We start from the raw sequence: 20,645 nt of genomic DNA, 5'->3' as shown, positions 1-20,645 counted from the left end.
AGTCGCACGGGCGCAGGGGGGGCGGGGTGAGCGCGGCAGGGGGCGGGGGGCGGGACTCGGGGGACGCCCGCACAAAATGGCGGCCGCCAGTGAGAGGTTGTGTGTGTCCCCGGTGTGGCAGGTGGCGTGAGCTGCTGCTGTGCTCCAGCGGTGCTGGGCATTTGTGTCATGGGTTTACCTACGTCTGTTTTCCCGGGTAACAGCGATAGGACGAGAGGTAATGGCCTCAAGTTGCGCCAGAGGAAGTTCAAGTTGGTTACTAGGAGGAATTTCTTCTCAGGAAGAGTGGTGATGCGCTGGTACTGACAGGGGCGAAATAGAACATCAGGCTTATGGGTGGGGGTCTGTCTGGTACTCTCGTGTGTTTCTGTTGGCGGCGGGTAGGTGCAACTGCATGCTAAAACTAACTGCCCTGCCTTGACGTTTTCCCAATGAGTGCTCCACTGCACGGGCTTGGTGTTGTCACTGGAAATAAAAATAGGCTTCCCTCTTGGTTATGTTTAGCAACAGTTTAAGATTTATTGGTGACATGAGGTAAATAAAGGGGTTAGATTTCAACAAAACTTAATCGTTAGCCATTTTGAAGATTAATAAAGTGATTTAATGAAGTAAGCGATCATTAAACCAGTGACTTGATTAGAGATTTGTGGATGACAAGATTCACACAAACTTAATAACAGGATATCTTAAATTGATGTGTAGGTACAGGTGCAAAATGTACTCATACAGATGCACAGAAATGTGTGACTCCTGTAAAGTATCTCAACACCCATGCTTATGAAACAAATGTCTCGTTAAAACATACAAAAAATGAGATGGCTGGAAGAAGAATGAGCTTAGCTTATATGTAAAGCTTCCTTCTACTCACATTTAGAGCAAACGCTTGCAATATGCTGTTATTCCTCTACAGGCACTAATTGAGGCTGACTGCAATAGAATGACTTCACACTGGTATCTGTCCATAGATGGCCTTGAGGATCTGAAGTGTCTGAGAGGTGCCCCAACTCAGGAGATGCTAGTCACAGCCTGTTGTGATCCAGAAGAACTCTTATGAGTTTCACTTAACCTTGGAAGCTATAAATAGTAATTTTAACTGACTCTTGTCAGGTACTTTTCTGTACCAGACCCCTTGGATGGCAAAAAATTTTGGTACATCTCACCAGTTGTGCAAACCCCCAGAGCTTGCTGGATTCATGAATTTTGCTCTACCTGCCTTAAGTTGTGATCCAGGTACAGATGCATTAGGCTGTCAGGAGATGATCCATCCCAGGTGATGGGAGGAGAAGCAAGTGTCTGGGTATGATAAGGGGATGCTTTAACGCTTGTCTGCTGCTTATTGCAGTTTACAGGAAAGCAGGGGCCAGGCACAAGGAATGCCTTCACGTACTGGTCCTCTACCTTTCACTATTTATGCCAAGACTGGCATGTGGTCTAAGGAGAGGAATTGCACCAAGCACCAGAGCCCTAATAAAAAGGTGGGGGGCAGTTGAGCCACCACACTCAGGAAATACACTCCATTAACACCAGTCATCAAAGGAAGCAGAAGCTATTACTTTCCGTTACCATTGTCCACTCACCTCCTTCTCTCCAGTGGTTGATAATGTTTAATTTATGACCTGAATTGAATTATAAGTGTCTTGGGATACAAATTTCTTTGAAGATTCCCAGCATACTGCAAGTCTGCCTCCTCTGCAAGGAGAACATAATGGTGGTGGAGGTAATTAATGCTGAACTTTTTCCAGCTGAGAACCCAAAGCAGCAGACAGGGTTACACTTGGAGGGGCACAAGGTTGTGCTTCATGGTAACTACAGAGCTGATGTGTGTTTGGAAATCTCTCCTCTGTTTGGATGACACGATATAAAACTAGCCACTTACTATAAGGAGTATACTGTTATCTTAGGCATGTTCTGATTTTTCACTTTCTTGCCTCAGTGGGTGTCTGTGTCAAGCACTCAGTTTCATCAACTGAAAAAAGTTAAAAACAGCTTAAAAAGACAGAGAATTTACTCATTTGGCTTTGGACATCTTTTCCATACCATTGCTTTCTTTACATCAGTTTCAAAAAGAAAATGCTTTGAACTTTTTTGGTTTCAAAACAGTCAAAGGTATAAAAATAAACAACCAAGAGACCCAGTAAATTGTTTTTGTCAGTGTTTCATGTAATGTTACATGTATAATATTGAAAAATCTTTGCAAAATTCTAGGACTGTAAAATACTTGTTAACTTTCTTTTGGCCTTGTATCCAAAGGAGGTCTAAAGAAAGTGGATTGGTGGTTTATGGTGATAGATATAAGCGCCGTTTGGAATTTGAAGGAATCCAGATGTCTCAAACCGGTCAGGAAGTTCACTAAAACTTCGCTACATGTTAGCAAGTAAACTGCTTAAGGGAAGAAAGGAGGGAAGGGAAAAAAAGGAAACAGTGTATTCACTGTGGTGTTAAAAACAAGTTCAAATGAGAAAAATTCATTGGTTGGAGGGTAATGCATGGCTTGTACTTAATAACAATTTCTAACACCCTCTTAATTTACTGAATGTAACCTTACACCTTCTAAACTCATTCTGTGTTTACTGTAGTGTCACTTTACAGTCATGTGCCTTAGTGAAACAAGTTTTTAAGGAGACTGAGAATCCATGGTGGGATTCAGTTAAATTAAGGTTAGTACTGAAGTTTGGGTCCAGTGGTGCAGAGGAAATTCAAAGTTCTCAGCTCTTTGCAAGAGAAGGTACTCAGGGTCAAAAGTCAAGCAAAGTCCTTACCTGCTTTGCAGTGGTTTGTTGTACTCTGTGACAGATGGTCCAGACTCACACTGAACAAAGGAAGTGCCAGTCACTCTGCTGTACTACTGTACAGTAGTACTGCTGTACTGTTCAGCTCCCAAGCTGCTGTTTGGGATTACAAAACTCATCTTGGTTATAGGAACTTGCAATTAGCTGTTGCTTGGAGAGATGCTAGCTAATTGGATGCTGAGGGCAAAGTTGGGGTACTAAGGTGTCTGAATTCTCGTGGGGCCTCAAAGTCACAGGAGCAAATGACATCGAGAAGTGAAAGAACAAAGTAAGAAAAGTCAGCAGTAGCAATGCATGAAGGAGTAAAGAAAAATCAGAATTGATGTTAATTCAGTTTGGGCCGCAAGTAAAAAACAATGTAGAGAAAGACATATCTTAATTACTGTTTTTTACTGTCATTTGTTTGAGCTGAGAATAGACAGGGCTGTGAGGCAGCCACACAGCAGTTCTAATGTTAAAATGCTGGATTACTAGTAAAAAGAGAGAGAATTCTGTGTTTTTATGACAAAATGAATGCTTTCTTGTGAGAAATTGTAGTGGAAAATATTATGTCTTTTGAACTTTGCATTATTTTTTCCCTTGGAAAGCAGTGTGAAATAGGTATATTGTGTCTTCAGGTCCAGGCAAAGTAATCCATTCCTGAAAGATTTTGGTTTGAGCCAAGTAATCAAGTCAACTTCTGTCATGATGTCACAGAATTTGAGGATGGTTCAACTGATATGGGAGCCCTGGCTGCAAGCACAGAAAATACATCCAAATAGAAAATTGCTTTCAGAGATTTTATATTTGTAATCACAAGGTTGGTATTTCTGGATTTAAGGCTTGTCTAGACTGGCTTCTGTTTTAGTTCAGTATTTACTTTTAGCTGGAAAGTGGAATAGGCATGGAGCCTACGGTCCTTTCCTGACTCCAAGTCCTGGGGAAGGTTAATTATGTGTTAAATAATCTGTTACAAAATAAACTCATATGAAAAGGTGGGGGGACAGTCATTCTTTGCCAAATTATTTTACTTCACTGTAGATATTTCAGTCTAGACTGTTGGAAAAACTCTGACTAATATACAGTTAATAAAATCTGGCCTATGTTGGCCTGTGGGGAAGGCTATTAAACGTGATTTTTTTTTGGTTGTTGTTTGAATGCTGTGATTATTTGATATATGTCAGGTGTATCTCTATAGAGCACAAGTTACTGGTAAGCAGTACACCCACAGCCATGTATTCCACATGGCGCATATCTTAAGTCAAACACATAGCAGTAAATGTCACAGACAGCAGTATTCAGGAAAGTGAAATAGCTGAAAGGAAGCATAAAAAGGAGGCATGTTTATATTCTGGCCTTGCTCCTACTTAAATGTACTTAGGCAGAGCGGCACCAGTGATTTCAGATTATCTGGGGTGGATTAGTATTCTCAGAGGCATCTGAAAGCTGATCATCTTTCAGCCCAAGTGGAAAAGTTCAAGGGAGAGAGAGTGATCCTTAGTCCTGGTATCTGAGGACTTCTTTGGTGTCTTACAAAACTGGGGAACTTTTATTTATTTATTTTTCATTTGGAATTAAATAAGACATTGGAACCATGAGATTTGAAAGCTTCAGTTGTGTGCAGATCATGATTCAGACTCTCATGTCTCTATTTGCTGTCTTGAGAATTTGCTTATTTCATTTTTTTGAAGGGAAGCTTCCTTGGATGCAGAGGATGTAAACTAATTATCAAGGCCTCCACGGAAAAGTTTATTCTAGGAGCCTTTGAATGGCTTTTGGAAGGAAGAGCAGCCTGACTAAAGGCGCCTACCTAGTATAGATCAGTAGCTTGCTTGGATGTGAAAAGGCAGCCTTGGAACTCTGACACTTTAAGGACCATAAGAAATAAGAATCCTCAAAGACAAAAAGTAAACAATGTTGTGCAAAGAATTAGGAAAGTGGTGCTATGCCAAGAGGTTGATATGTACCAGAGCAGAAATTTTTGTCCCTCTTTAGATTTATATATTCTAAGGCAATAAGGGCTCTCAGTAATGAATATCAGAGTGAATGCCACCTTGTTCCTCTATAGGATGGTTTTCATAACAGCTAAGTGTCTGTACATCTCCAAGAAGGAGCAGTACATTGGCACTGACTTCAGTCTCCACTTGAAAGCCAGTTCTCTGATGTGATGGGTACAGAGACTAGAGGGTACTGAAATCTCCTGCAGAGAGGACAGAGAACCAGTAAAGCTTGCCCAAAAGAGGGAAAAAAAAAATCTTTTCTCACATGGCAAGAACAAAATCAGAGAATGGTGTGATGTGGAAGGAGTTCCTGAACTTGTGGGGGATTCCTGTAGGGATGGCAGACACCCAGATGAGTCTTCCCATGCTTTGTCCTTCCTCATAAACCCACAGCAGAAATCCTTGTGGTGGTGCCAGCTGCTATGTCTTTGTCTCCTCCTACTTCTTTCGGAAACTATGATTAGAGGGTACTGTGGCGTCCAAGTGCCTGCTCTTATCTCTGCTGCCTCACTCCTCTGGCTGAATTGCTCTGTGTTCCCAGACAGGAATGTCACTGGCATTTTGCTTCCTCAGCACCTCACAGATTACGCTTGCCTCCCCGAAGAGCTGTGTGTTGAAAGTAAAATTCGTTAGCGGTGATGAATTATTGTCAGAGATGCACTAATTTTTCCTGGTAAGAGAGAGTACTGAGGGAAGGTTTGGGGAAGTTGAGTACGCGGAGCACCTGCTGTGCAGTCAGCAGTAGCAGCGCGTCCTCCCAACCGCAAGGGGGCGTGCGAGGCGCCCCTTCCCTCGCTCCTCCACGTGGGCAGCGCGGAGCCGGGGGAGGGCCAGGCCCAGCCGAGGTACGGTGGGTGGCAGGGGTCAAAGTTGGCCGTGCGGCGGCAGGGCGCCGCCATGCCGGCTCTTCGCGGGGCTGCGTGCCCCGGGGCGACGTTGGTGCAGACCAGGAGAGACCCAGAGGCCCCAGCGCTCGGCTGGGCCTGGTCGGACGGTGTAAGGCCCGAAGCGGCCCGCGTGTGCTTCAGTCTGCAAAGCAGAGCACGGGGCCGCAAATCCTGCCGCTTTCCCTGCACGGATGCCGGCACAAGGGTGTGCTTACGCGCTGCTTTAAGGAGCACCTTTGTGCGTACCCCTTTGAGTATGTGTAGAAATGCTATTGGTAGATGATAGCTGAAACAGCTCAAAATATTTTGAGGCGGGATGCAGGCAGGCCAATGCTCCCTGATGTTAATTTGGCAGGATGAGCTGGCCATGCAAGCACTCCGCCGGGAAGTGAGCAGCAAGTACGGCATTCCCGGAGCAGTGAGGTTCTGGGTGGCTGCAGGAGGCAGTGTAGCTCCAGCTGGAGCTTGCTTGTTTTGCAGAGCAGCTGATAAGACACCAGGTGTGCAATAGCCCTGGACTGCCCGACCCAGGAAGCTGTTTCTGGTCCTATGTTCATCCCTTATCGCAGTCCATGCTGAGCGGGGCTGTGCTCGTCCCGTGCCTCACGCTGTTTGCTCTTTTCAACCTCAGGAGCTCCATCTCTCGTGTTCTGCTCCCAGTGAAGGATGGAAAACATCCTGGCTGGTTTGTGTGGGACCAGCCCGGAAGATCCACTCCCTGTGTGGGTTCATGGCAGAGTTGGCCATTGCTTTAATCAGCTGGCATTAAACGTGGTTCCTCATGTGATCCTTGCTGCGGTCAGCGCCTGCTTCCTTGGCACTCCAAGGTATGACAACTCACTTGTCTGGCACTTGGTTATTATGCAGGACTGGAGGCGGGATGGAAGGGCTGGAAATTAGTTGTCCCGAAATGTACTGTTTATGTCATTAGAGAAGACACAATGTTGTAATGCCATTGCATTTGTCAGCATCTGTCCTAATTCTGAGTACTGTGTTCAGCTCTGGTCGCCCCTTTGCAGAAAGGTATCCAGAAAGAATAGAGAATATTGAGAATAAAATAACAAAAAAAAAAAAAATAGTGAAAAGAATTTCTGTGAATGAGGGTTGAGGAAACTGGAAGTTTTCTGGACGAGGATTTAAATACAAGGTTGTATGGAAGATGTATGTAAGGTAATGAGGAGTTCAGTTAAAAATAGTTTTCTTGTTTACTGTCTTCTTGAATTTGTAAGCATGACAATGTTCACTGATATTGAAAGGCCCCAAATGATGATGAAATCTTTTGCAGAGCAACAGATTGGACTTTACTTAGACAGTATTGTTGAAAGCAGAAGTGAGAAAATAATCTTTCTAGAGAAAATATTGCAAAGATGAAGGAAATCTAGGTTTAGAAATGTGATGCAGAATGTGATCATCCAGAGGTTAAATATACTTTTCTGTTAATCCTAAATTGGAGCCTCATTTGACCACAAAACATCAGTTTGCAAACAAATTTCTGAAGAGAAAGGCTATTCTCTATAGCATCTGGATCTCTGATATTGATCAGATATTGGTCTTTATTGACCTGATCTAGTTTAACAATGCCTACAGTCTGACTAAGTTAGATAGCTAGGGAACTGAAAACAAGGAGGTGAAGTAAGAATGAATGGATAAAGGAAGGATGAGGGGAGAAAGAAAGGAGAGTGCTGACTGAGACATGATGGAATATCAACTGTGAAGATTTTCTCTGCTCTTTCCTCCTCTAGATCTGGCTCTGGGATGTCTCACAGGCCAGGCTGGAGATGCAGAATTGCCACCTCGTTTGTACTTGCTGGCCTACTCCTCGCTGATATAATACCAGCCACCATTTCTCAGCAGGAGCTGGGCCCTGTATACCTGGAAGTGTTAGCCAGTGGCATTGCTGCACTGACGTGGCTCACTCATGGCTTCGCTCTCCTCGTGCTCTTCAGGTCCATTCACAGCTCCACTAGGGGCCCTGCAGCCCTGGCTCTCCTCACTCTCTTACCGCTGCCTTCCCTCCTCATCACACTGGTGCGATATTGCCAAAATGGGACAGCTTGGTCTCCTGCCCACCCTGCTGTCTCCTCCAGGTTCACCATTCTCTGTCTGCAACTGGCCTCTCTGCTGATGTATGTGATTAGCTACCTTTTACCTGCTGCTGATAGGCAAGAATTTCTCTCCATTAACAGCTCCTGGCAGCAGGATCAGCTCGTCTCAGAGTCAGGGATCTCAGTGTCAGATCAGCTGGGAGTGGCAGAAGATGGTGAGAGCTGGCTCTCACGCTTCTTTTATGCTTGGATGAACCCTCTTATGAAACGTGGCTATCAGTGGAAGCTGAACCAACCACAAGATGTCTGTCTGCTTCCTCAAAAGCTGCAGGCTGCCAGGGTCTGTGATCAGTTCTATGCCTGCTGGCAGAAGAAAGCAGCTGCGCACCAAGTAGAGGAGACAGTGTCTCTTACTAGCCCAATCCTTGCTGGATGTGATGGAAGTAGCAATGCCCTGGACAGCTCACACCATGCCCAGGAGGCTGTGCAACTCCTCTCAGTGCTTCATGCAGCATTTGGGCTTCGTTTCTACTCCCTGGGACTTCTCAAGCTGGCCGGTAGCCTGCTCGGTTTCTCAGGCCCTCTGCTTCTGAACCTGCTGGTGAACTTCATGGAGTCACGGCAGGAGCCCTTGAGCCATGGGGTGCTCTATGCCCTTGGGCTCTTTGCTGGCTCCTTCCTGGGTGCACTGTTGCGGAACCAGTTCAGCTATGAGGTGCAGAAAGTGACGCTGATGGTGCGGGCTGCTGTCATCTCTGCCATTTACCGCAAGGCTCTACGTGTTGGCAGCACCAGCCTTTCTTGTTTCACTGTGGGTGAAATCGTCAACTTCATGAGCACAGACACCAGTAGGTTGGTCAACTTCTGTCTCAGCTTCCACGAGGTGTGGAGCCTACCTTTCCAGTTTGCCATTACACTCTATCTCCTCTACCAGCAAGTGGGTGTAGCCTTTCTGGGAGGCCTGGCCCTGGCACTGCTGCTTGTGCCCATCAACAAGGTCATAGCCAACCGCATCATGATAAGCAACGCAGAGATGCTGAAGCACAAGGATACGCGGGTCAAGGTGAGGGGAAGCTGGTGGCTCAGTGAATTTGTTGTTATATTTTCTCCCCGCTTGTCCCCAGAACATAGGCTTTTTTGGCTGTTTGCAGTGAATCTCAAGTGGTAGTACTGAATCACAACCATCGGGCAAAGTGCTAGAGGGGTTCAAAAGTGTTTCAGGGTAAAGCACGTTCCCCACCCACAAGATAGTGATCCTCTAGTGCTTGTCTTTCCCCCTGGACAAATTGAAGTTCTCTTGCAAGGTTCCTCTTCTGCATACAGTAATTAAGGCGAGGCTCCTGATTGCTTCCTTTAGAGGTGCTTCCATCCCATTACTCCAGTAATGCTGTCAGTGGTGAGGTGTCTTGCACTCTGGACAAATGCAGCGATCATGGATGTGGTGGTTTTATTTCACTCTAGCTTGGCACCCTCAGTCAGCTTTTCCACAGCTGTTTGGAACTATTGAGATATTTATCTTCATGACAGAAGGTGTATCTAGTAGTACAGGATGTGCTGGACCTCCTCCAGCTACTTCAAGATGAGTTTGCTAAGCATCTCTCTTGTTGCTTTTCTTTCATGTCAGGCACAGGCACATCTCGGCTTGCTCTGCACATGCTGACGTGAGAGCAGGAGTGAGGGGGGGAATAATTTGCAGGGATACCAGAGCTGCTGGATATGAGCCTCTTGGCTCTGGACACAGGCTGGCTGGAAAGTTGTATAGTATTTTGCCTTCTCGTGAGCCTTTCAGGCACAGGTAGCTGAGCAAGCTGGTGGAATGAATGAGAGCAAAGTTCCCAGCAGCTGCCACTTGAGTTTATATTTCTGTCAGCAATAAAAGGCCCCTGGTATCTGTAGCCTGGCCCTTAAGCAGGAGTCAGCTGCAAACCTGAGCACAGTCCAGAAGCCTAGCTGGCATTTGGTGTGTTTAGCAGACGCTGACTACTTTGTGCTTTTCCTCTTTGGCTGCAGCTAATGACAGAGTTCCTAAGTGGCATTCGTGTTATCAAGTTTTATGCCTGGGAGAAGCACTTCAGCACCAGGATAAATGCCTGTCGGGCTAAAGAGCTGCAGAAGTTGCGAGCCATCAAGTACTTGGATGCTGTGTGTGTTTATCTGTGGGCAGCACTGCCAGTTGTTGTCTCCATTGTCATCTTCATCACCTATGTCCTGATGGGTCACCAACTCACTGCCACAAAGGTGAGTGAAGGGGGAGATCGCAAGTGACAGCACTGTTCACTGTAGGTAGTAGAGCTCCAAATTTGTCTCTTGCAGAGGACAGTCTGCAGTAGGGCTGCAGCCCTGAGGCATCTTCTCTAAGAAATGATCTCACCCTGTGTCTCCCCACAGCCTTTTGGGCTCTCACTCTTTAAGCCATTTGGAGGATACAAGATGCAGGGGAGGTACTGCCTTTGGTTCATGGTTGTTTCCCTACCCATGCAGGTGTTCACAGCATTGGCCCTTGTGGGGATGCTCATTCTCCCCCTCAACAGCTTCCCATGGGTTTTGAATGGGACTTTGGAAGCCAAAGTTTCCCTGGATCGAATCCAGCGTTTCCTTGAACTCGTGGACCAGGACCTGGAAGCTTATTATGCCCTAGGTAATGGAGAAGGATGCTGGCAGGGTTGGGACCCAGGGCAGGAGACATCTGGAGCAAAGAGCTGAGATGTGAAAGGCAGCATTGGAGAGCAGCCGTCTGTCACACCATGAGTCATGACTCCAGTTGTCAGAAGCAGACTGTAGGCTCTTCGTTTCTGTCAAAAACAGAAGACAAGGCTACAGCATTTTTCTTTACCAAACATAGGCCATTGCTTGTCCTCAAAGAATCCCACTATTAGTATGCCTTTAAAAGAAGCTGTTCCTTCCTCCATCCAAAGCTCCTCTGATAATGAAGCCATCAAAAACCCCAGCTTTGCCTTGGCAAGGAGGTTTGAGTGTCCTCTCCTGAATCATCACAACTCCATTTTTCTCCTTCCTTGCCTTTTTCTAGCTCCCTGCTGTTCTTTCACCTTCAACAATAAAACCAGCTTATCCTCACAGTGTCTCACTGAGAGCCAGCAGGTCACCATGTGTGTCCGCTGGGAGGTGGAGAACAGAAGATTGGAGAAAAAGAGGTATAAGTTTAAGGGCAAGTCAGTAGGCAAGTGTCTTACTCTGGGGTTGGGTCCAGGGCATCCTGGCTGTGCTCTGTTTCTGCCTCTTCCATTTGGGAGCAAAGCTGATAGTATTTGTGATGCCAAGCTCTTGTCACTCTATGGTATTCTCACTGTAGGTGCTGTTTTTTCCTTGCAGGTAGCTCTTTGGGTACAGCTTCTGCCATAGATATAAGAGGTGCAGATTTTTCATGGATGCCAGTCAAAGAAGAAAGCACCAGCCAGCCTGTATCCACAGGCACTCTGCAACTGCACATTGAGAACCTCTCAGTGAGAAAGGTAAGCAGGAATGCAGGAGGAAACAGAAAGATGGCACTAGAGGAACTAGGATGGCACATTTTCCTGATTTTATGAGCCATATGTGAAGACAGATTTTTCTCTTGCCCCAGAGGTTTAGGACACATATAATGTCTCTCAGAGCTGAGATGGACTGGAGGAAATCCATGCTGTGTATTAGCATATCAGGTTGCTCCTTTTCATTTCCCTTTACAGGGAATGCTCCTGGGAGTTGTTGGGAAGGTTGGCTCTGGCAAGAGCTCTCTGCTTGCAGCCATCACTGGAGAGCTCGTTAAGTAAGTAACATAAGGACTTCTCCCTGCCTGGTCCTTCCACACCATGGCAGGCAGGGACCATTGAGTGCTACTCATGTTTATTGGTCATTTTGGTCTACCAACAGTTTACTTTTGTTGTCTTTCCACTTACTTCTGGTGTGCTTGCAGACAAGGTGGACAAGTATATATTTGTGACCTGGAGCAAGGATTTGGTCTGGCCACACAGGAGCCTTGGATCCAATTTACCACTGTCCGTGAGAACATCCTTTTTGGGCGACCATATGATGCCAGGCTGTATGAGGAGGTGGTGGAGGCCTGTGCCCTCTCTGAGGATCTGAATGTGAGTGCCTGAACTGTGAAACTTCTCGGGCTTCCTCAGCTGTACATTCTGCCTGAGATTCACTGGGAGGAGTTCTCGTTCTTGCGGGCTTTAACCCACTTTTCCAGTGTCCCAGTTGCACAGCTTTACTATGATTAACAGTCCCAGGCTATACTCAGCACCAGTTTTCTTTAAGGTGTAAAGTCGCTCTGTTAGCACTTTGGATGTTTTCCTCTGTGCTAAGCCAAAAACTGTTGATTCTGATGGAAGATATTCCTGCAGAGCATTGACTGCCAGGTTTTTCAACCAGAACCTATCAGCAGCTGATGTATTTTTGGATCAGAGGTTCTGAGTCTGTGGTCCCTCCATCAGTAGTGCATGTATTGAACATTTGAAGCTTGTGGCTATGTTAGCCCATGAACTTGCTGTTAGACTTGGTGAGAAGCTAGCCTCCTTCTCCGAGTTTATAACCCAGACTCTGAGTTTCTGAAGCGTCAAGAACTAGGAGCTCCTATTTGCTTCTTTGACCAGAAGTTGCTCAGTGGGTAGTTTATATGTGGCGCCTATTCTGGAACGTAAGAGAGTCTAGTGGCATAAATATTGCCAAGCTTGCCAATTGTCTGCAGAACCAGTGTATGTACTGTTGCATTGTTTCCTTTTCTGTGAGGTATCACCCAAAGAGTTACTGACAGAATCAGAAGAGGGATCTCAGTGTTCTCATCTTTAGTCCCCAGTAGTTTCCTATCCCTTTTAAATGGATTTTCTTGGATGTTTCAGATTTTACCAGCAGGTGACCAGACAGAGGTGGGTGAAAATGGTGTGACGCTCAGTGGGGGTCAGAAGGCTCGAATAGCCCTTGCCAGGGCTGTTTACCAGGTAAATAGCAAAGCAGCTGTGCCGTGCCTTGTGCCAAGTTGGTTGTAAAGAAGTTGGAAGCATGCAGATATACATTGTGCTCTGGCTGCGTGCCTTAAACCACTTCATGCTGGCCTAAAGGTGCTGGCAGTGTGCCTCGCTGAGGAACTTGGAGCTTTCTCTCCAGCCCTGAGCAGGCAGGAGCTGTATCCTTGTCTCTTGTCTTTTTCTCAGGAAAAAGAGCTTTACCTCCTTGATGATCCCCTGGCTGCAGTTGATGCAGATGTAGCCAATCATCTTATGCAGAAGTGCATTCTTGGAATTCTCCAACACAAGACCAGGATCCTTTGCACCCATAGGACAGAATTTTTGGAGAAGGCTGATGCCTTGTTGTTGATGGACAATGGCAGGATAATCAAGACAGGTACAGTGGCTGTCTTCACAGGCATCCGTTTGTGCCATTTTGGAGTGGCTTGAGCAAAGATGGCCATTAGGGAATAGGAGTAACTAGTGGGAAACCCAAGGAAGGATAAAGAGCTTGAGGACTCTGCAGGTGGGCAAAGAAGACTGTGTGGAAGGGAGCATACGGATCCACAGATACAAACATGGAAAGCTGATAACGGAGAAGGTCATGGCAGGGTAGATGGAGAAGAACTTTCAAGAGGACAGTTGCTGTGAGAGAAAATAGGGAATGTCATAAGAACAAACCTGGGCCATTTCATAGCAATAATCAGGAAGAATCATCTGTTTATCTCAGGCTCTGAAACATTTGCATGTCTTTCTTTGCAGGCCCACCAGCTGATATCCTACCTCTCGTGGAATCTGTCCCCAAATTCAAGCACATGAACAAGAGGCGGAATGATAAAGGTGTGTGACTGACAAGCTTGGGGGTGGCTGGGACAGTATGGATCATCTGAGCACCCAGACAGAACCTATACTTGATGGCTCTTGGCCTTGAAGCAGAGCTCTCACCACCTATGGCAGAGCTGATCTGTGGGTATTGTGTCCAGAGGGGAAGAGAAGGCCTAGGTATCATCAGCTATTGGTCTGGAACAGTGTTTGAATTTGCTTTTCTGTTCGTGGTTCAGATCTGGGTGAAAATCTGCCAGGATTGGTGTACCTATCATGAAAGGGGAGAGAGGAGGGAATAGAAGTCTTCCTCGTAGCCTAGACTTGCTCTGTTGGCATCAAGGAGCAGCTGCAGGAGGTATCAATGTTACACTGACTTTTGTTTGCTTCTGTCCCGACAGACTCTGATGAGCAGGACCAAGAAGAAATTGTAGAGACAGAGACAGAAGAATCATCCCAGGACAAATGTCTCCTCCACAAGGAGGAGGAGAAGAAAGAAGGGGCTCTGGACTTTCAGGTCTACAAGGCATACTGGTTGGCGGTGGGCAGCTGCTTAGCATTATCAATCCTCCTCTCACTGCTCCTGATGCAAGGTGAGGCAGTGACCTAAGAGCACATCTTTCTTTAAATATTCCTGTCCTCTTTTTTCCTGGCTCTGTGGAATCTAGGGAAAGAAAAGAGTTGGAGTTTTGAGCATTCTTCCTGTACCAAGAAGAACACTTTTCCACAAACTGAAATAGTATGTTGGGAATGGTGGGAGAATATGTGGGAAAAGAATCTAGCCTCTCATTTGCTGCAGCAGTTGTGTGTCTGTTCCTTTAGCAGCTCCCTTTCACTGCTGCAGATCATGGCAGTTCTCTTGCTCCTGCTCTATTAGTAACAGTGCAGAATAAAGGCAGGCAAGACTGGTCAGGGCAGTGTGACAATAACAGAAGTTACCCAGCTGCTTCCCTTCCAACATTTCTGCTTTGTATTTGCTGACTTGAAAATTGAATCCTTTATGCAGTCTGTCTCTCTCTGTAGCATCCAGAAATATCTCGGATTGGTGGCTCTCACACTGGATCTCCAGCATATCTCAAACTGCAAATAGCTCTGTGATGGTCTGTTCAGCTTCCCTGCCTTCCACAAAGCTGCTTCTCTTCTCCGTTGTTGGGCTTGTGTAAGTGAATGCTCGGCAGGAGATGCCGAAGGAAACACACTCATTTATTCATTTTGCCCTTGTGCATTTCCTGAGTACCCTTCTTGAGACCATCCCATTGCAGGGCGGGGATCTGTAAGACTGCTTTGAGAAAGAAAGAATTGAAATCTCTGGCCAGACAGGGAATTTATTAGGTGCGTGTAGGGCTTGTAACCTGAGGCTGATGGAAAACCTCTGGCTGCATAGTGATCAGTATTTGTCTCAGCAGGGCAAAAGAGGAGTATCAGGCTAAAGTATCCTGGTTTCCCCTTGAGTCTGCTTTTGAGTTCTGATACCCTGAGTGTGATTTTACTGCCACGGGGACCTTGACAGATTCATAATCTTCCTCCTTCTCTGTTCTAGCTCTCCAATTCAAGCTCTGGACACAGCCCCAATCCCGTCCAATGGTTCGGTGGATGTGAATTTCTACCTGACAGTTTATGGGGGCATTGCTGGGGCCAACTCTCTCTTCACCATTTTTCGGGCCTTCCTCTTTGCTTATGGCACTATCCGTGCTGCCATTGTCATTCACAAACGACTGCTCCAGAGAGTTATAAAGGTAATGGTCAGAAAATCCAGAACAGGACAGGGTTCTTGCAAGTCATTCTGCTCCGATGTTCTTCTCATAGTTTGGAGTAAGGGTGTGAGAAGTAGGTTTCTGCTGTTTTTATCTGATGAGCTGATTAGGTGCCCCTGACTGTCTCTTGCTTTCTCAATCCTCTGTTGCCAGGCCACAGTCACCTTCTTTGACACCACACCTACAGGCCGGATCCTGAACCGCTTCTCCTCAGACCTATACTGTGTGGATGACAGCTTGCCATTTATCCTTAACATTTTCTTGGCCAACATGTATGGGCTTTTAGGAATGCTGGTGATAATCACCTATGGTCTCCCTTGGATTGGCCTAGTCTTACTCCCGCTGGCTGCTCTCTACTTCTCCATCCAGCGCTATTACCGGCGCACATCACGGGAGCTCAAGCGCCTTTACAGTGTCACCCTGTCTCCCATTTACACTCATTTCTCAGAGACACTTTCAGGACTGAGCAGCATCAGAGCCATGCGGGCAACACAGAGGTGAGTGGAAGGAAAGAGCACCCAGAGAGTTGGAGTTTTGGCTTTACAAATCAGTGTCATCTTGACATGGAGCTTGTTACAGAGTGGCAGGAATGCCCATGGTCTTGGGCAGTAGCAGAGAGGGCTGGGTAGCACACAGTCTGATATGAACTCCTGTTTGGCTTCCACCAGGTTTGAGTTGGAGAATCAGCTGCGCCTAGAACAGAACCAGCGCTGCCTCTTTGCCAGCAACACAGCAATGCAGTGGCTGGACATTCGCTTGCAAATGATTGGGGTTGCTGTGATTACAGCTATTGCAGGAATTGCTATCATCCAGCACCAGAAGCAGCTCGGAAATCCAGGTAAGCTGCCAGGGGTTGTTCTATGCTCACCCTTAAACTGTGTCCCAGGGGTTCCTCTTCTCTCAGCTCAGAGTTGCACATCTCTGTATACCAGAGAAAGATCCAGATCTCCTGCTCCTTGTCACTCTGCATGTCCCCCACAGTGTGATGCTTTGGTTCCTGTTCCTCCTTCTACACATGTCCATCTGACAGTGAGATCCCACACTCTCCTGTTTTTTTTATCTTACCACCAAGATCCCAGCTCCTTCCATGCCGTTAACATACTTGCTTATGCTTTTGTCCTCTCAGGACTTGTGGGCCTGGCACTCTCATACGCCCTGTCTGTCACAAACCTGCTCTCAGGCCTCATTTCCAGCTTCACTTCAACAGAAACCATGATGGTGAGCGTGGAGCGGACAGAGGAATATACCACAGACATCCCCATGGAGCTCCAGGATAAACTGGTCCAGGTAAAAGCTTAAACATGTTTTCAGGGATTGGCCCATCTTCTGGCCCTCTGCCTTGTGATTTCTTCCTGAGGGAGATCAAAAGGTTCCAGTGAGTGGCTGAAAGGCACTCACCCACAGAATCTGCTTCAATCATTCATCCTTTACCAGTACATCCCCAGGGATACGAACCTCAGGACAGGCGTTGTTGAAGGCCAGAGTGATGTAAAAGGGTCAAAAAGCAGAATAGGGTGCTAGGGCTAAACTGTGAGAGAAAAAAAGTGTATAAGGAGACAGATCTGAGCTGCACCTTGAGTCTGTTCAAAAGCCAGGCAATCATCCAAAGGGATGAGTGAGGCTTGGCCTGTGTGGATGTGGAGCTGTAGTTGACAGCCACATTCATGCTCTATCTCACTCTGGTTCTTCTCTTAGGTTGCCACTGACTGGCCAAGCCAAGGGCTTGTGGAGTTCCAGCAGGTGGTCCTGGCCTACCGAGCAGGCCTTCCTAATGCACTCGATGGAGTGAGCTTCACCGTGTACCCTGGAGAGAAGGTGGGGATCGTGGGTCGCACAGGATCTGGAAAATCCACCCTTTTCTTGGCACTGTTCCGCATGCTGGAGCTGAAAGCAGGCCGTATTCTCCTGGATGGTGTTGACAGCCGGCTGGTGGGCTTGGAGGAACTGAGGTACAGAGGGCTGAGCAGAGCAGGGGGCAGCCCAGGGGGGTCTGGAAGCTGAAGGCTGTCACTGGTTGGACGCCAAAAGGAAGAGTCAGGAGGAAAGGGCTTACTCTCTTGTCTGTGGCAGTTTCTTGTGAGTTACTTTGTTGTTTCTGTAGAACTGTGCTAAGGAAACCAAGTTGAATATGTGACCCAAGCCCTATCTCTGTGCCTTTAAGACATGCAGCCAAAGCATCCCAGGAGAGGGAAAAAAAGAGGCCATTGCTTTTCTGCAGAACCCGCTCCATATGCCCTCGGCTCTCCTTTGCTTGCAGATCTAGACTGGCCATCATCCCCCAGGATCCATTTTTATTCAGTGGCTCAATCCGAGAGAACTTGGACCCTCAGGGAAAACGGACAGATGCTGAACTCCATGAGGTGCTAGAGCAGTGCCACCTGTGGGATGCTGTTACCCAGATGGGTGAGTCTGGAGCCAGTGTGGAGAGGTGGTGAGCCCTGCTACTGGAGGAGGAGAGAAAGCCTCTGTTCAGGAAGCTGAGGAAAAGGGATCAGGTAGTTGTGGTAGGGAATTGGTTCAATGAGGTCCCGCTAGCACCAGTGGGAAAAGGCCAGTGAGACCCCGGTGGCATTCCCAGAGATTTAGTAGCAAGAGACTGTCAGGTGATAAATTGGATGGCAGAAGATTGCTGATGAGCCTATGCCCCAGTGGATGCTAAGGCGGAGCCTCAGAGATGCCATAGCCATGGTACTAGCAGTGCATCTTGTGTCTGCCAGATGTTGCTTGCATCCAAGCAGAAAGGCTTTGATTTCAAAGGCTTGGGACTTAGCAGGATTGGAATTTTGAGTGCTGCTGGGAATAAACCCAGACTGGGGGAGCTGTCTACACAGAGCGTGGTGTGGTAACTGCTCAGCTTGACCCCTGCAGGTGGATTGGACAGTGAGCTGGGAGAGAGAGGAAAGAGTCTGTCTGTGGGTCAGAGGCAGCTGATGTGTCTGGCAAGAGCCCTCCTGACGCAGGCCAAGGTGAGTGCCTGCCTCCAGCAAAGCAGGGAGTGAGCTGCCAATGACTGTGTTGGCACAACAGGGTAGGGTGCTCCATAGGAGTGGGGTGTGGTGGTGATGGATGACCTATGCTACCTTGTCACACTGTTCCTTGACAAAGATTGGGGTCTCCCCATTGATGCTTGGGTGCCCCCTTCACTCTCTGTCCATGGCAGGTGTTGTGCATCGATGAGGCCACAGCCAGTGTGGATCAGAAGACAGACCAGCTGCTGCAGCAAACCATCCGCCAGCGCTTTGCTGACAAAACTGTTTTGACAATTGCTCACAGGTATGGAGGAACCATCATTCCACGTCTAAATTCATCCTGACACAGTGTTATGCTCTCAGAAGGAGCAGTGGCTGTGCCTGCCGTGCCTGGAGCTTGAGCTGAGCAGGGCGGTTAAAACATTGTACCTAGAAACTGGGTGACAGCAGAGGGAAATATTGTATGGCCAATGACTCTCTTGGACGCTGTCTGCTGGGACTGGGGGTGAACTAGACCGTGTGGTTCTGCATAATAAGGCAAGGAGCAATGGAGAAATATCTCACAGAAAGCAGCAGTTGGGCATACAAGTGGAGCAGGTGGCTCTGGCTCAGTAGAGGGCACTGCAGGACAACCAAAGATGAAGGGCTGCAGACAGCGTCTGGCCAGGGGAGGCAGAGCGCTTGGTAATTCTGCTTTCCAGACCTATGAGTGTTGGTCCCAGCCTGCATCCGATGCTGACAGGCTAGACATTGCCCAGACAAGACACAGCAGCAGTGCTTGCTCTACAGCCAAGAGATCTAATGTAAGAGTCAAAGCAGAATATGGGCACTGACAGAGGAGTGCAAAACACAAATGCTCTGGATATTGAGAAGGGATGGGTTGGCTGTGGTCTCAACCCAGAACGCTCCCACTGCTGCCAAGTGGAAGAGAATTTGGAGGAAGGTCATGCAGTGGAACGTAGGATGTTTTAAAGGGAACTGCTTCCCAGCACCAGGTTTACCACAAAAGTAAAAATCAGACAAGCAGGTGACAGGGGTTGTTGTCAAGTGGGAGTGGTGGGTAACAGGCAGGGTGGGCCAGGCCTTGCAAGGGAATTGAGTGGGTCATGTTAAGTGGATTAGATAAGGAGGCAGGAGATGGGAACGTGATTCCAACGCTAGGAAGATTATGCAGAGCTAGAGTAGAAAGGTAGGCACACTGTGGGCTGAGGTGTGTGTTTGGGGTGCGGTCAACCTTTCTTTGATGAAAGAGCAATTACTGAGGAGAACCAGCAGAGGAGGGAGTGACAGAAGGCAAAGCAGCAAGGCTGGGTCAGAAATGGCCCTAGCCTCTTTTCCACTAGAATTGAGACAGGGTAGAGCAGTAAGGAGGGAGAGGTGATGATGGGATTTTGTACCTGTGGTTGTCCCACACCATTCAGTTTTGAGCAAGCCATTAATTGGATGGGCAAACAGAAGCAACTCAATAACTCTGCTGTGAGGATAGAAATATCTTGTATTTCAATAGTGGACAGAGGATCCCTGGAGAACTGGGCTGTAGCATGTCCCTGAGTGCATGAGGAGCAGCTCTGTGAATCTTGGTGCTGGGCATGTGTTGGGCCAGTTCTTGACAGCAGGTGAAGCAGTGTGCGGATTTCCTCCTCAGCTCCACTAATGTGCGTCCTGGCATCTGCTGTCCACAGGCTGAACACCATCTTGGACTCAGACCGCGTGCTAGTGATGCAGGCTGGAAGAGTGGCAGAGCTGGATTCACCTGCCTACCTAAGCAAAAAGGATGGCTCGTTGTTTCAGCGCCTGCTGCACAGTGGGCAGCAGTGACTTCCTTCCAGGGCTGAGGTCAGGCAGCCCTTCCGGGTCCATGCCTGCCTTTCGTCTTGCCTCAGCTGTCAACCCCATCCCTGCAGGGCCAGGAGCTGCTGAGGTGAGAGGAGGGGTTGCTGCTTCCTGCTGACAATGACTGTGTGTCTCAGGAATGGAAACATGGCACTGTAGTCTTTCCTTTAGTAGGAAAAATGTGAACTGGTGCTTAGGGCCATGCGAGCCTGGCTGGTGGGGCACTGTTCCCCTCCAAGGCTTCCCTTTGAGATTACAAAGGGCTTTTCTGCTCACTGAAGAATCAGTGATTCCTAATCTGAGACTCAGTCTCACATATGCAATTTAAAATAAAAAGGAAACATTCTTGTGAAGTTTCTGTTATTTGGGTCCCTTTCCCCTTTGCCTCCAAACATAGACTTGCTTGTGAGCTGCAGGAGTGGTGCCCTCTGCACTAAGATAACCCTTCCTTCTTCTTAGAACTTCTGGGGACCGTTGGCCTCTCCAAATACCCCAGAAGGTTGTACCCAGGGATCTTGCTGCTCTTTCTCTGGCTTACAGGGGAGACTTCCCTCCAAAAGGCCAGAATGCAATGACATTAAGGGTCCTTAAGGCTAATCTATTCCAAGACTGTTTTTTCTAGGG

General features: G+C 47.5%; 1 protein-coding gene across 8 annotated transcripts; it reads left to right on the top strand.

The window, feature by feature from the left end:
• Positions 62–20,374, top strand: ABCC10 (ATP binding cassette subfamily C member 10). 8 transcript variants are annotated; one of them, XM_021390342.1, is made up of 23 exons: positions 5,620–5,909; positions 6,011–6,155; positions 6,287–6,482; positions 7,398–8,763; positions 9,711–9,938; positions 10,182–10,338; positions 11,031–11,170; positions 11,384–11,463; positions 11,611–11,782; positions 12,539–12,637; positions 12,851–13,040; positions 13,406–13,483; positions 13,867–14,058; positions 14,489–14,624; positions 15,006–15,201; positions 15,373–15,716; positions 15,888–16,057; positions 16,346–16,506; positions 16,915–17,168; positions 17,477–17,622; positions 18,088–18,185; positions 18,380–18,492; positions 19,871–20,006. In XM_021390342.1, the coding sequence occupies exons 3-23, from the start codon at positions 6,322–6,324 to the stop codon at positions 20,004–20,006; spliced, it is 4,617 nt and encodes a 1,538-aa protein (XP_021246017.1). In that variant the 5' UTR covers positions 5,620–5,909; positions 6,011–6,155; positions 6,287–6,321. The 8 variants fall into 8 exon arrangements, with proteins under 8 accessions (XP_021246022.1, XP_021246020.1, XP_021246017.1 ...); XM_021390347.1 differs by lacking the exons at positions 5,620–5,909; positions 6,011–6,155 and adding an exon at positions 62–217; XM_021390345.1 differs by lacking the exons at positions 5,620–5,909; positions 6,011–6,155 and adding an exon at positions 5,477–5,613.

Source organism: Numida meleagris, chromosome 3, assembly GCF_002078875.1.
Source record: "Numida meleagris isolate 19003 breed g44 Domestic line chromosome 3, NumMel1.0, whole genome shotgun sequence".
NCBI lineage: Eukaryota > Metazoa > Chordata > Aves > Galliformes > Numididae > Numida > Numida meleagris.
This window is presented reverse-complemented; position numbering and strand designations above follow the sequence as displayed.